Raw genomic sequence first — 14,921 nt, 5'->3', positions numbered from 1 at the left:
TTACAGCAACTTGATAATAGCGTTGCTCGTAAACTTCAACTTCTTCTTCATCTGAGTATTCAAATTCTTCTTCATCAGAATATTCAACTTCTTCTTCATCTGAGTATTCAAATTCTTCTTCATCAGAATATTCAACTTCTTCTTCATCTGAGTATTCAAATTCTTCTTCATCTGAATATTCAACTTCTTCTTCATCTTCCCCATTGGTATTGAAATATTCAAGATTCTCAGTGTCATGAACATTATTTCTGTCCACCTCTTCTTGAATCTTTCTTTTATGTTTAAGGCCCATTATATGTTCTATTTCATTTTTGCTAAAAAAAGATACATCACAAACTTCACAATAAAATTGTTTGTCATCTCTTTCTATCACTCTGTTCGACTTTAACAATATTGCATATTTATTTCTATGTTTATAACCATTAATATGAGTGTCAATACTGCCCATAGAATTTGATATCACCACATTGCAAATTTTGCATAATGCTCCAGTCAGGTTGGCAGTTTTTGTGAAATGATAATGAAGTTTTAGAAAGTCTGCTTGCACAATATCAATTTTTGCAAGAGATTTATTGTTTGCTTTCGCTTCTGCTAGCCTTTGATCACTTTTATCATTTGCAGATTGAATACACGAGTCATGTGAAGTGTTAGTTGTGTTTTCTTTGGTAGAAAATTTATGAATTTTACTGTTTTGATGTTCTTGAACAGAATCAGCTGTATGAATCTTACAAAATTCACAGTAAAGATGTGCCGAATTATTGCCATTATTGGGAAATTTATTTCTATGTTTATTGCCAAATACATGTGCTATTTCGTTTTTGCTGGTAACTAATAATTTACATAAATGGCAAAAGAATTTATTTTGAGCTTTTGTCAGTTTATTTGTTCTCAATAATTCGTTGTATCTTGAAGTATGATTTTCCCCATTGATATGATTGTATACATTCGTGCCTGTATTAGATGTCAAAAGGTTACAAACTTTGCAAATTATTTCTTTTTCAATGATTGTTTCAAGGAGCAGATATTTTATATTTTCCATAAAATCTGATGGAATTTCTATTGATTCCGTTTCTGAAAGTTCAGTGTAATTATTTGGTTTTGATATTTTATCGTTAACGTTTCTTAAATCAATTTTTTCTATAGAAGAATCAGATGTGGATTTATCTATTTTAACCATAGTAGAGGTAGATGCTTCTTTTAATTCTGACGCTAAATCAGAATTTTGAACGTTATTTTCTGAAACTGGTTTAGTAATTTCGTTTTCCAGATCAGTACGAATTTTATTTGTATCAATTACTTTTACATTGCGCTCTTCAACCACATTTGTAGCGTCAGACAATATATTTGATGCTGTAAACTTTACATCGTCACCATGTACAGCTAAATCCATGTTAATAATATTCTTTATTTTTACGAGATTATTCTCATCAACTTTACATTTACTGGATTGTAACTGTTTATGAATATTACCCATTGTATGACTTTTAAAATTATGTGTGTCTATATATACAGAACATACATTGCAATATGTTTGATTGATGTAAGAGGTATTATCGAATGTTAAATTTTCATTTTGTACCATTGCCCAGTTCCCATTATTACCTACTTCTTCCTTATATTCTTGAGAACTACTTTCACTTATATTACCTACATGATCAGTTACTTCATCGGTTAAATTCCTAAACTTATTATCTCCAGTTATTACATAGTTTTTGTTAAAATCTTCGATATCTTTTTTACCTTGTGCGCGATAAAGTTTAACTAAATGTGAAATCAGAACCTTGTGGCCGGCGATTCTGGCTCGTGGAATTAATTCGTTGCAAAGCACGCAGTGAGCGATGAGGTCGTTTATCTAAAAAGAAAAATAATATTAGAATAAGATGCCATTATTGGTTGTTAGGAAAGATATGACACGAAATTAATTTATTTTCAAAATGGACACTTAGAACCTAGAAATTTGCATTTTTATCAATTCCCTCAGTATCTCTTTCACTTGTGCATTTGACCTACGTAAGTTCAGTCGGGAGGTCAGACGAGAGGCTTCATCCTGCCAGAAGTAAATCAGTATAGGGTTTTGCTTTGGCAGTCTAATTGAACACAAAATATAAAGAAACCATTGCACTGAGACTCAATAAGATCGGCACTCTTCTGCATATAAAGAAGGCTGAATGAGCGGGTCTGTAGTTTCGGAAATAGTCGTGTTACTGCATTATGCAGTGCCGTGTGGTTCCCGGCACCAATAAAAAAAAGAATAGGGCCACTCCATCTCGTTCCCATGGATGTCGTAAAGGCGACTAAGGGATAGGCTTATAAACTTGGGATTCTTCTTTTAGGCGATGGGCTAGCAACCCGTCACTATTTGAATCTCAATTCTATCATTAAACCAAACAGCTGAACGTGGCCTATCAGTCTTTTCAAGACTATTGGCTCTGTCTACCCCGTAAGGGATAAAGACGTCATCATATGTATGTATGTACTGCATTATGTGTCATTTAGGTATGAGGAATTCCGGGGGAGAAGGGAGGAATGAGCTTCGGTAGTCGAATCGGTAAGTTAAAATGCGTGATGCGCAGAAAGGCACAGGTTCAAATCCCACCTCTGCCATGTACCAATGACTATTTTCACAGTTATGTACATTAGTTTGAATACTAACCGATGGTCTTACGGTGAGGAAAAGATCGTGAGGAATCCTGCACATTTACGGAACTGGGCGTGTAACAATGGATCCAATACGGGTTAGGTTTACCTGCAAAGAACGAGGATGAAGGAAGAGGTTTTCCCGGAATTCTCGCGGGAAGAAAAACTAAAAGAGGAGCCCGGGGTATGCCTTTGACCATGGATCCAGGGTGAGGCAGGTTTTTACACGAAGCGACACCCATCTGGCTTCCGCAACCTTTGCAGGTGAATCTAACCCGAATTGGATCTATGGTCAAACATCCAGTTACCTGAATGTGCAGGTTTCCTCGCGACGTTTTCCCTCATCGTAAGAGCCTGGATATGTTTGGTATACTTTCAAATTCTGTGCTTACCTCGCGAATACAATGCTCGTCATGCATATCACAAGCTATCTTTTTCCGATGCTTTTTTCCTTCTACATGGGTCTTGATTATTTCAATGACCGCTCTAAATTGAACCTCACATAGAACACAAATTAGTTCAACGTCAGTTTTCATGAAACCGTGATATTTATCAGCGTCTATCTTTAGATGCTTTCCCTTTATAATAACTGATAGAAAATCATCGTCGACAATTTCAATTTTGTATGACAGATTCTTTCTGTTAACAAACTTATTGTAATATTCTTGGTATAGTAATGTTTTCTTAACATTCACATCGTACAAATCTTTCGAATAGAATTTCAGGAACTCTTCGATCAAATCTTTGTTTCTTAGAGACATCTTATGAGTATATGATGATTCGTGTTTTTCTTTTCTGCTTTTCGAAACAACTATTGAACAATCGTCGCAGTAATAATTAGCATCTGATTTCGATGTTACGGCATTGCAATTAAGACTCTTTTTACCTCGCCGTAATATTAAATCTTGTATTTTCTTCATATTAGTATGAGTTATACTGTTTCTGTGCTCATTTATGTATTGTAGTGGAACATGTATGTTGCAAATATGGCATAGTTGAGTGTCATATGAGAGGTCGTCTGAAAAGAATTGAATAGTAATTAAACATTTTTCTTACAAAAAATTTAAATACGTGTCGTGTAATTTCCGGCAATTGAAAAATATGATAACCCACTGGGGTAGAAGCAATCAAGAGAGTACTGACTCTCTTGATTGCTTCTAACGTGTTAAACATTAACCTTTTAAGCGCTTGGCTAAATATCAATTGTCGTGCCCCTAGCGCGCCGCTAAAAATCGATAAAATAATACCTACAATAAATAAGGAGGAGTAATCGTTGTATCGATAAAAAAAAGTCAAAAAGTTTTTATGTTTTTATTTAAAATCAGCCTTCTTGTATCACAATCATTCATCTTTAAGGTGAAAGCTTATCTCTAAGTGAAAATTAGTAAAATTTCCGAAATCTAACTTATTTTGACTAATTCTTTGTGAGAGCGAATGGAGCGACCGTTTTAATAATTCTTATGTTTAAAGTTATACTTGTTAATTTAACTTTATTTCGTATGACACTGTTTATTTCATGCTGAATGATGCATTATACCTGATTATTTAACTGTTTGTTATTTTGTTTTTAAAATGCGCATTGCATTGTATCCCATCCCTATGGTCATATTTATGCGACACGCGCGATAGACACCGAAGAAAAGTCCGAGCTGCCAATTACTTATTTTTGTTTAAGTTTTTTCAATGCTTAGAGCTATGAAACATAATTTTAAGTAATTGTTGTAATAAATAGCTCTATTCAATAATAGTTTTAGTTATACCACGAAGTTAATAGGACGATAATAGAACGAAAAAATCATGGATATTCTCTGTCGCAGAAATACGACACGGGCGGTAGGGGCACGGCAATATTTGTCGCATATATGCGACTCGCGCGGTTAAAAGGTTAAAGAGGTTGTAGTAAATAACTGAAAGACTTTTTCAAAAGACTGGTTACACCTGGGTAACCGAATGTTTTCGTTATCAAGGGACGACGTGGTACCCGTATGGGCTTTGTTATCGTCAAAGCAATCGTACCGTGTGGTTCCCGGCACCAATACAAAAAAGAATAGAACCACTCCATCTCTTTCCCATGGATGTTGTAAAAGGCCACTAAGGGATAGGCTTACAAAATTGGGATTATTTTTTAGGCGATGGGCTAGCAACCTGTCACTATTTGAATCTCAATTCTATTCTATCATTTGGCCAAAAAGCTCAACGTGGCATATCAGTCTTTTTAAGACTGCTGGCTCTGTCTACCCCGCAAGGGATATAGACGTGATTATATGTATCTATTTATGTAAAAAAAATAATATGCATTAAGTGTAGGGTTACCACCCATTATATAGTATCGTACTATATTTTAGTCAATTGTACTATATATTATAGAAAAACAATATAGGACGAAAAATACTATATTATATCGCTAATTCAATTGTCGCTTTTTTTTAATTAACTGTGAATGGAACGCACCCGCAGCGTCATGGAAAAATAAATAATGATTGAAAATAGATGTATACTATTTTTTTTCCTTAATTTCCCAAAAGTACTATATTTTTTTGATTAAAAAAAAATATACTATTTTTTTTCAAAAAATAGGTGGCAACCCTAATTAAGTGCCATGTAGTTTCTGGCATTAGAGAATAGGACTACTCCATATCTTTCCCATGTACATATGTCGTAAAAGGCGACTAAGGGTAAGGCTTATAAACTTAACATTGTTGTAGACGATGGGTTAGTACTTAACCTAGAAGTATAATAACTATGTATTTCAATCTTGATTCCATTATTAAGCCATACAGCTGAACGTGGCCTTTGTTCATGTTGTAGTCTGTAGTATTTAATCATAGAAATAATTTATACACCAAAATGTAGGATAACTATTAAACTTTAGAATAATGTGAAATAAACAGCTTAATCGTATTATTACTATTTTTTTCGTTTAGTTTTTAAATAACGTTTTTTTACCATTCATACAAAAATCGAATTGCCACCCTACCTACCTCATACTTTTACACTTCATAAAATGCGAACTGTAACATGAATATTGTGCATTTTTGTGTATTGTGGTTCTTCATGAAATGTAGTTACTGAAAATAAGTGATTTTCTATGGGGTTGCTTAATAAATTCATAATTAAATGCAAAAAATATAAATGAGTCGCGTCATTTTACTTTTTAGTAACTACTCTTTAGTTGCGTTTTATTTTACTTCCAAGTAATTTCTGAACGCATTAATTTAATTTTCAAACGGGCAACCCTAGCTGCTTTCTGATTGGTTGTTGGTTTGACGTCTCCGCCATTACATTTATTGTGAAAATCAGATGTACACGTGTTTTGTTGAGTGGGAATACTATTTCGTGACAGGAATTAAAACAGCCTTTTTTCACATAACGGTAAGTCTTGATTTACTCATCTTTTATAAATCGTGTGGTAATATCATTTGGAAAGCCTATATATTGGCAGTTTCAGCTTATAACAAACAATTTCCTTTTTATAACCTCGTTTTGTAAAATTTCTATTACAATTTCGTAACGATTTTTATGAATTTCGTAACGTTACGAAAAAGTACAGTATAAAGCTGTGTTCATACAGTTCCAACCTGATAATATTCACTGCCGAATTCATAAAAAATAGATCTTAGTAATGATAGTGCATCATCAGCAAAAGACTTGACTGCCTCCGTAGACGAGTGGTTAAGGTGTGCGCCTTACAAGAGGAGGTTGTGGGTTCGAATCCCACGGAAAGCATACTTTGTAAAAGTTGTTTTCAGTCGCATTACGACATTGCAAAATTTGATTGTCTGATAAGAAAGATGATGCGTGCTTCGGAGGGCACGTTAAACCGGCGATCCCTGTTGCTGTCTTTGACAGTGGTCGTTATATAAACCATGTCGGAGGCCCTTGAGGCGGTTTAAAAGGAAGGTTTTAGTGTATAATATGTTTATGTACCACGAGTGTAAATCGAGGCGGGCGGCTAGTTCAAGATATACTACTTCTGCTGAGGACACTTAATTCTGTAGAGCAGCCATTTTCAACACGTTATGGTGTGTTTACATAAAATTATGAATTTTATGAACTCACTAGCTGTTCCCTGCGGCTCTGCCCGCGACATGTATGTTTTTGTCTAAATCGTGTATTTTTTTATCTAAATTTTTTCAACCCTTTTGTCGTGGAAATAGAACATACTTATGATCACACATACTACACACATTCGCATGTATAATATTAGTAGAAAAGTAGGGATTTGATTTCTTTGTGAGCATAACATTTATATCTTTATTTTATTTTAGGAATGCCACCTAAAACTAATGCCGAAAGGCAAAAAGCTTACAGAGAAAAACTAAAAAAGGAAAAGCCAGCAAAATATGAGAAAATTCGAGTTAAGCATTTGGAAAAAATAAAAGAAAATAACAAAAAGAAAAAGGAAATGCTTACAGAAAAAGAAAAAGAAGAGTTACGAGAAAAGTGGAGACAAGCCAATGCTAAAAGAGCTGAAAGAAAAAAGAAGGCTAACCTTACCACACATGACAAAAATACATTAGAAGTTAGAAAAAACACTTATTCTAATACAAAAATCTTAAAGGAAACACTAAAAAACCTAATTGAAGAAAATAATCAGTTAAAAAGACGTAATAAGAATTTAAAGCAAGCCTGTAATCGGATGAGAAAGCGAATGGTCAATCTGAAAAAACTACTACATCAACAAACTGTGACTAATAATGACGTTATTTCCATTGAACCAACTGCTAAAACACCCCAATGTGACGACACACCATTAACGAAATCAAATAGTTTCATAAAAGAAGTTTTACCAAATGTGTCTCTGGTAGAAAAAGAAAGGGTGAAAAAGAAGTTACTTTTACTAAACACAATTACAGATTCTTTAAAGACAGAGTTTAATAAAGCAGATCCCAAAGAGAGGACAATACTAAAAAAGGTAGCTACAAACGAAATTGCAAATAAAAAAAAATTAAAAACAGCTATTTCTAATGTTCTTGGCCTGAAAGGAAGAATCAGAACGACGACAAAAGGAAGTAACCAAATGAGAAAGAAATATAAAAAAGAAATCCAAAATTTCTTTGCAAGAGAAGATGTAAGTAGACCTAGCGCAGGGAAAAAAGAGTGCATAACGAGAAATAAAGAAAAAGTACAAAAGAGATATTTAATTGAACCAATATACAAGCTCTATAGAAAATACAGGACAGAAGGTGGTAAAGCATCTTTGCAAACTTTTTATCGGTTCCGACCATTCTTTGTTGTGAAACCAAGACTTCAAGATAGGAATACTTGTGCTTGCATAAAGCATTGCAATTTATTGTTTAAGGCAATATCTTTGAAGAAGCTAGGTTTACTTCAAACATCTGACATTGATGAACTTATGAAAAATGTAAGTTGCAGCAATTCTTTCAAGTGCATGTACTCCGAGTGTTCTGAATGCAAAGATAAGAAATTAGCTATTGATTTGACGATAAGTGAAGATAGTCCCGTGCAATGGCTCCAATGGAAAATGAGCACGTATACCTATACTAAAATTGGCAAAAAGAAATCAGAAGAAAAACAGACAAAGAAGTATTTAAAACAGATAGTGAAAGGAACAGTGACTACATTAATTAAAGAATTTCAAGATGATATACAAAAATTTAAAACTCATTACTTCAATGTTTCGCATCAGTACTTGGCGTGGAAAAAGTGTATTGAAAACCTTGATGAAGAGGAAGCAGCATTGATTTGCGATTTTTCAGAAAACTTTTCATGCAAGCAATCTGAAGAAATTCAGGCTGTCCACTTTGGAGGATCCCGGAATCAAGTCACATTGCACACTTGCGTTCTTTACAGGAAAAATGCGAATCCCCGATCGATATGCTCCGTATCACCAAGTAATGAGCATGGTCCTGGAGCAATCTGGGCTCATTTGGATCCAATAATGAAACTATGCAAAGGCTTTAACATAAAAAATATTCATATATTTTCTGATAGCCCAGCAACGCAGTACCGCCAAAAACATAATTTCTACTTGTTTCAAAAAAATATAAAAGAATATAAATATGAATATGCTACTTGGAATTTCTTTGAAGCCTCACACGGCAAAGGTCCAGCTGATGGGGTTGGTGGAGCTTTAAAACGACAACTTGATAATCATATTTCACATGGCAATGACATAATCAACGCAAAAGAAGCATATGAATATTTATTAATTAACAGCAGAGTAAAAATGTTTTATATAAATGAAAATAACATACAAAATATGATGAAAATGATACCTAAAAATGTTATTCCCATAAAAGGTACAATGAAGATTCATCAAATCGTAATCGACGATAATACGAAAATTAAATATAAACTGTTGAGCTGCTTTGATTGCAAAAAAAATAACATCTGTTGCGACTGTTACCACACAAAAGAACACGAACTTCTACCCACCAACTACCTAACAGGGCCAAAAGCTGTACCATGTCGTAATAAACGAAACGCCTTAAAAATACAGAACACACCAGCAAAAAGATTCAAAAGAATAAATAGTTCTACTACAACGGAAAGTGACGTCAGTGTAAGATATTATGATGATTTAGATCCGAGAGATGTAGAATTTGAGAGTGAAGGCGATGATAAAATTACAGACTTTATAAAGAATTTTAAAAAAGTAGAGAAAGTTGATCTAGTTTCAGATATAGAAGAGCTAACGCATTTAAGGTTTAAAGATAGAGAAACTCAGGTAAAATACTAAAATAAGTCTCTTTAAATTCAAAATTTACAAATTTCTCATAGCATTTTTCTTAAAAACAAACTTTAATGAACACTTTTTTCAGGACTCAGATGTGGAATTTGAAAATGAAGACAATGATAAAGTTACAGACTTTATGAAGAATTTTGAACAAGAAGTAAAAATTGATCTGGTCTCTGATATTGAAGAGATAACGCAATTTAGGTTTAAAGACAAGGAAACACAGGTAAAATACTACAATAAATCCCTTAAATTACAAATGTCTTATAGCGTTTATTTAAAAACAAATTTTAATGAACATTTTTTCAGGACTCATGGGAAAAGAAAACAGGCAAGAAACGAGAACCTACAGAAAACGAAAAAGTAACAACGTTATCTTCATCAAGATTTATGTCTGCAAATCGTGCTTTCTATAACCCCGAAAATAAAGTCGACAAGGCAGAAGGATTGACTACGGAAAACGAAATATATTCTACACAAGAAGGCAAAGAAACAAGAAAATATAAAGGAAAAGGCATTGGAAAAAAGACAGTAAAACACCAACAACTTATAAAAGAAGAAAAATATCCAATTGATACAATGAATGTATTAAGACAAATAGATGACACAGAACAATCTAGTAAAGATTTAAAAAGTCGCAGAGAAGAAAGATCATCAACTGATTTGAACATACATACATACATATGGTCACGTCTATATCCCTTGCGGGGTAGACAGAGCCAACAGTCTTGAAAAGGCTGAATGGCCACATAGCAGCTATTTGGCTTAATGATAGAATTGAGATTCCAATAGTGACAGGTTGCTAGCCCATCGCCTAAAAAGAATCCCAAGTTTGTTAGCCTATCCCTTAGTCGCCTTTTACGACATCCACGAGAAAGAGATGGAGTGGTCCTATTCTTTTTTGTATTGGTGCCGGGAACCACACGGCACTGACTGTCATTCAACTGATTTGAATTCTCTGCCAATTATTTTCTTTGATAATTTAGTAAGTGACGAAGTTTTAGTTACGAACGATGAATATAAGCTTGATGCAACGATATTTAATGAACCAGAATATAATTTAAACTATTTTGATGATAATATTAATATTGATGATATGATAATAGAAAAGGATAATGCGAAAGAAAATAACACTGAAAATGAGAATGGTAGCAATGAAAGTGTCATACCAATTATAGATACTCACAAAATAAAACGCAAAATACCTGGACTGACTATTATCAAAGACGAAAGACTGGAAAATAAAGATACGAAAAATAAAGTGGTTTATAAGTCACTGAAACCCCTATCATTAAATAATTATATTAATGCACCAAAACGAAATAATAAACCAAAGTCTGAAAAACTTAGATCAGGAACTTCGATTATGAAACAGAATGTTTTTAATTATTATAAAGATAAGGAAGAAATTTACAAAGCTCTAAAGGATACTGACTCAAATTAAAGTTACGAATTTAAATGTTTAAATTACAAACACTGTTTCGATTCCAAAATTTTTTTTTAAACCTATTGTACTACTAAAAATTTAAAAAGCTTGGTAATTTGATTACAATACGTTAATGAATACTCTCTTGTTTTATTTTTAACTCCATAAAATAAATGGTCCCTATAACATAATAATACGAGTATCTAAGTAATATATGTATAAAATTTTATATATACATACATAAACATATTACATACACATATATAGATATACTAGCGGCCCTCTCCGGCTTCGCAGGGTACTTATAAACCTTCCCGGTGAAACCCTGTATCTATTACAAAAAACCGCATCAAAATCCGTTGCGTGGTTTTAAAGATATAAGCATACATAGGGACAGACAGACAGAGCGGGAAGGGACTTTATTTTATACTATTATACATATATTACTTATATGTACACACACACTTATAAAATATGTATGTATATGTATACAATAAATAAACGGGTACATAAATAACTTTGAAAAATATATACGTAAACATATAATATATATAAATAAATGAATTAAATTGTATTTTGTTTGCCATTGTGTAATAAGCCTTACGTTTACTATTTAGTTGCATCTTAGGACTATTTCGTAACAATATTTCGTAACTACTTTTTCGTTACGTACATTTATTTTGAGAAATACTCACATATAACCACGAATTCCCATGGAAGTCGTAAAAGGTGACTAAGGGATAGGCTTATAAACTTGGTATTATTCTTTTAGGCGACGGGCTAGCAAACTGTCACTATATGAATCTCAATTCTATATAAGTATACTAAATTCTCTATGTGGCCGTTCAATTTTCTCAAGACTGTTGGCACTATCTACCCCGTAAGGGATAAAGACGTGCTATTATTTATGTAACAGCATTTCGGTCATATGAGGACACCATTGTTAACACGAGTCGCGTCGCATTCAGCGTATCGCATTAAGTTTTGTGTCGGCGAAATTCGATTCTAGTAATGTTGCCAGCTTTAGTGTTGCTAGTATATCGATATATACAATCTAGTATATCGATAGTTGAGTTTAATAATTAATAAATTTGAGTAATTAATAAAGTTGATTGTAAGAATTAAAGTTCTGTAATATACTATATACATTAAAGAAGAAAGGAGAACTGAAGAGGAGAGAAATAATGAAATGAAAAACAATGAGGAACCGCGGCTCCAACGATGTTGAGTCGGAGGTTGTATTTATGCTCTAAATCGCGCAAAGATTTCACGGAATTAAATTTTTTTATGTCGGAGATCATCTATCGATAGTAAAACTATCGATATTTCGGCAACGCTAACTGTGAACATTGCGCATTGCTCGCGTCGCCTGCTTATTCATCACTGACGGCCCCGTGACTGTTTGACATCGAAACCACGCTTATCTCATACTTCAGCGTGGGTATGCTGCTTAAATATTAATAATATATATTCCATTAAAAAATACAATGCAACAAACATGACGTTTGGTCAAAAAAGTCAAGGTTTTGGAATCAATCATCAATGTATACTCAATTTTTCTATTGACATAACTGCAGACAAACAAATTCTGACAGAAAGCTGTCTCATACCAGATCAAAATGGCAGGAAAGAAATACTTTTTGTTATATTTATATGAATTATATAATGTGTTAGTCAGTAAAGTATGTATTACTATAGGTCTTTGGACACCTGAACATAAAAAATCCAATATTGAGTAAGGTTTCAATACATAGGTTGAGGAGGTCAGATGGTCGGATCAGTGACTTCAGAGTTGCTTCATGTAAAAACCTGACTCACCCAATCCCGGACCATCCTACATACAAGTGCAGAAGTAACCGGAACTAATGCCAGGAGGAAGAACTAATGTATTATTTTATATTTAAAAAAAGAACAAAAATGTTGACTTACCAATGGTTTCATCCTCATGCCCACTTGCAGGCACCCTCCAAGCGTTGAGCTTGAATTTATAATATTGTTCACCAATGGGAAGACTCCATAACGGCATTGACTTAGCTGAACCATTATCAAAGTGCCTGTGTAAGTAGCTTAAATCTAACTTGTCCAATGGTACTTTGTATGTAGTTTCATTTGATGTTATTTCATACATGGCGAATTTTGATCTGCAGGAAAACATTTATTTTAAGATTTAAATAACTGTACGTAATAATAGTGTACCTATTAATAAGGTGTTAAAACAAAAATAAGTAAAATAAAAAAAAATGTGGTAATAAGGTAGTATGTACTATGTGGTATGAAGTAGTATTGTAGGTTTAAACATACTATACTATTTAAAAAAAAATAGATTCTGTTTGTTTTTCTTTTTTTTCTAATAAATTATGATGTTAAGGTAACAGGTTAGGTTAAGGTAAACAGTATAAAATTTTATTATCTTACAATAACATAACACCGTAAAAATAATTACATACTATTATGAATGGAACGCATTGAACATTCGAAATACAAACCCTGTGACAATAAAATTTTAAGTCAATATTCGAAAAAGTTTATTTCACTTCTTTTGTTTTCGCAAAAAATATTTGAATCGAACGAAAATCTATCCGTTATAACACATTTTACTTATAGATTTGACATTTGTAAACAAATTTGTCTTCCCCACTGTTGCCAACTGTCTCCAATAAATAAGTACGGGCTCTAAAAAGCGCTAAAGGATTTTCAGAAAATTTTGATGATTTTCGCCTTAAAATTGCCTGACATTTTATGATATATGTTTTTAAAATAAAAATCGTCATGTAACTGAATGTGGGGTCAAAAGAAGCCAAAATTGGCGCTGTAAGGGCCGAGTTGACAGCACTTACTTTAATGTTTTTTATGGACTTCTGTTATTTTTTTTAATAAGATGAATAGAATGCTTAGATGATTGGGTCGTGTAAAGAGAACGCGGTAAGAATAAACGTTAAAAGTGGGAAGGCATAGATGAACGTACCTTGATCAAATCGGAGAGGTTCTGGCAAAAAGTATGCATTGGGAGTGCCAAGTGGAAAGATGTAGTTACTGCCTATCCTTCCGGGAAGGCATAAGTAATTTAATGTATTTTTACTTACCTAAATAGAGCAAAATATTTTTTGTTTCAATTTCTACAATTTCCACTGTCTTTACAATTGTTTATTTCTAGCTAGACACGCGGCAACTGTTGAGCCAAACTTCAAGCAAAATAATTTGCGACACATTATCTTATCACACAGCTAAGCTCATATCTTTGCACGATAGTCGATAAGTCTTCTATCGGGTGATATGCTTCGGGCAATCCCCCGTAAAAGACACACACACCTATAATCTATAGTACTAATATAATAAATGTAAAAGTGTGTTTGTATGTCTTAAATGATCTCTGATACAAAAAGCGTGGAGTTCGAGATACGCAGGACAGGGTTTTTTACGCGCGGGCGAAAGATAGTATCATAAATGAAAGCCACCACATTTACGGTGTAGCTAACTCTGCAGATTTAAATCCTACTTCTGGAAGGTACCAAAGACTATTTTCTGAGATCTACACTAGTTTCCGTGCTAATCGATGCTTTTATGCGGGAAAGAACTTGGATATCCAATCTCAATAACTAAAAGGCGGCCCCTCCCCCCGAGCATGGCAAGCGCGACGCCATTTTTTCACGTTAAAAAACTATGGCCGTTTTGCTTTATATTTTGACATGAAAAGGGACAGCGGTAGTTTTTCGCGCGACGGAAACGGCGTCGCGCGTGTCATGCTACGAGAGTAGGGGCCGCTTTTTCGAATAACCTCTCAGAGAGGTGAGCGACAGGACGAGGGAAGACGAATATAATAAACGAAGAATCCCGTTTACACGGGAATTTCGGAAAATCCTCTTTTGGTACACACCTAGACCACATAAGGAACAGATCACACAGATGTAACATAGGCACTTTTTAAACTAAAGTCTTGTAGGCAACCTTCTTGGTATACGCCATAGCAACGGTTGCCATGATTTTGTTTGTTAGAGATACCTATGTAAAAAATATTTTTATTGTCAAATAGATATTCTTTGAGTAATATAGTGATTTTTAACTGATTATCTCTCTCCTCTTTTCTCCTTCTATCTTCTGTAGGAATAAATAACTTTATAACTATACTTCCTACAGTCTAATTAAAATAAAACAACAACA

At 33.6% G+C, this 14,921-nt stretch overlaps 1 protein-coding gene across 1 annotated transcript; it reads right to left on the bottom strand.

The window, feature by feature from the left end:
- LOC106140392 (protein PF3D7_1417600-like) lies at window positions 1-13,634 on the bottom strand. The gene is made up of 5 exons (XM_060952147.1): window positions 13,250-13,634; window positions 12,693-12,904; window positions 3,030-3,655; window positions 980-1,852; window positions 1-195 (listed from the first exon to the last, which is right to left on the bottom strand). Exons 2-5 carry the CDS (start codon window positions 12,889-12,891, stop codon window positions 1-3), a joined length of 1,893 nt encoding a protein of 630 aa, XP_060808130.1. The 5' UTR covers window positions 12,892-12,904; window positions 13,250-13,634.
- Between the last annotated feature and the right edge of the window lie 1,287 nt (window positions 13,635-14,921).

Source organism: Amyelois transitella, chromosome 28 (assembly GCF_032362555.1).
Source record: "Amyelois transitella isolate CPQ chromosome 28, ilAmyTran1.1, whole genome shotgun sequence".
In the NCBI taxonomy this organism is placed as follows: Eukaryota; Metazoa; Arthropoda; class Insecta; order Lepidoptera; family Pyralidae; genus Amyelois; species Amyelois transitella.
The sequence above is the reverse complement of the archived record's forward strand: the minus strand, read 5'-3'. Positions and strand labels throughout refer to the sequence as shown.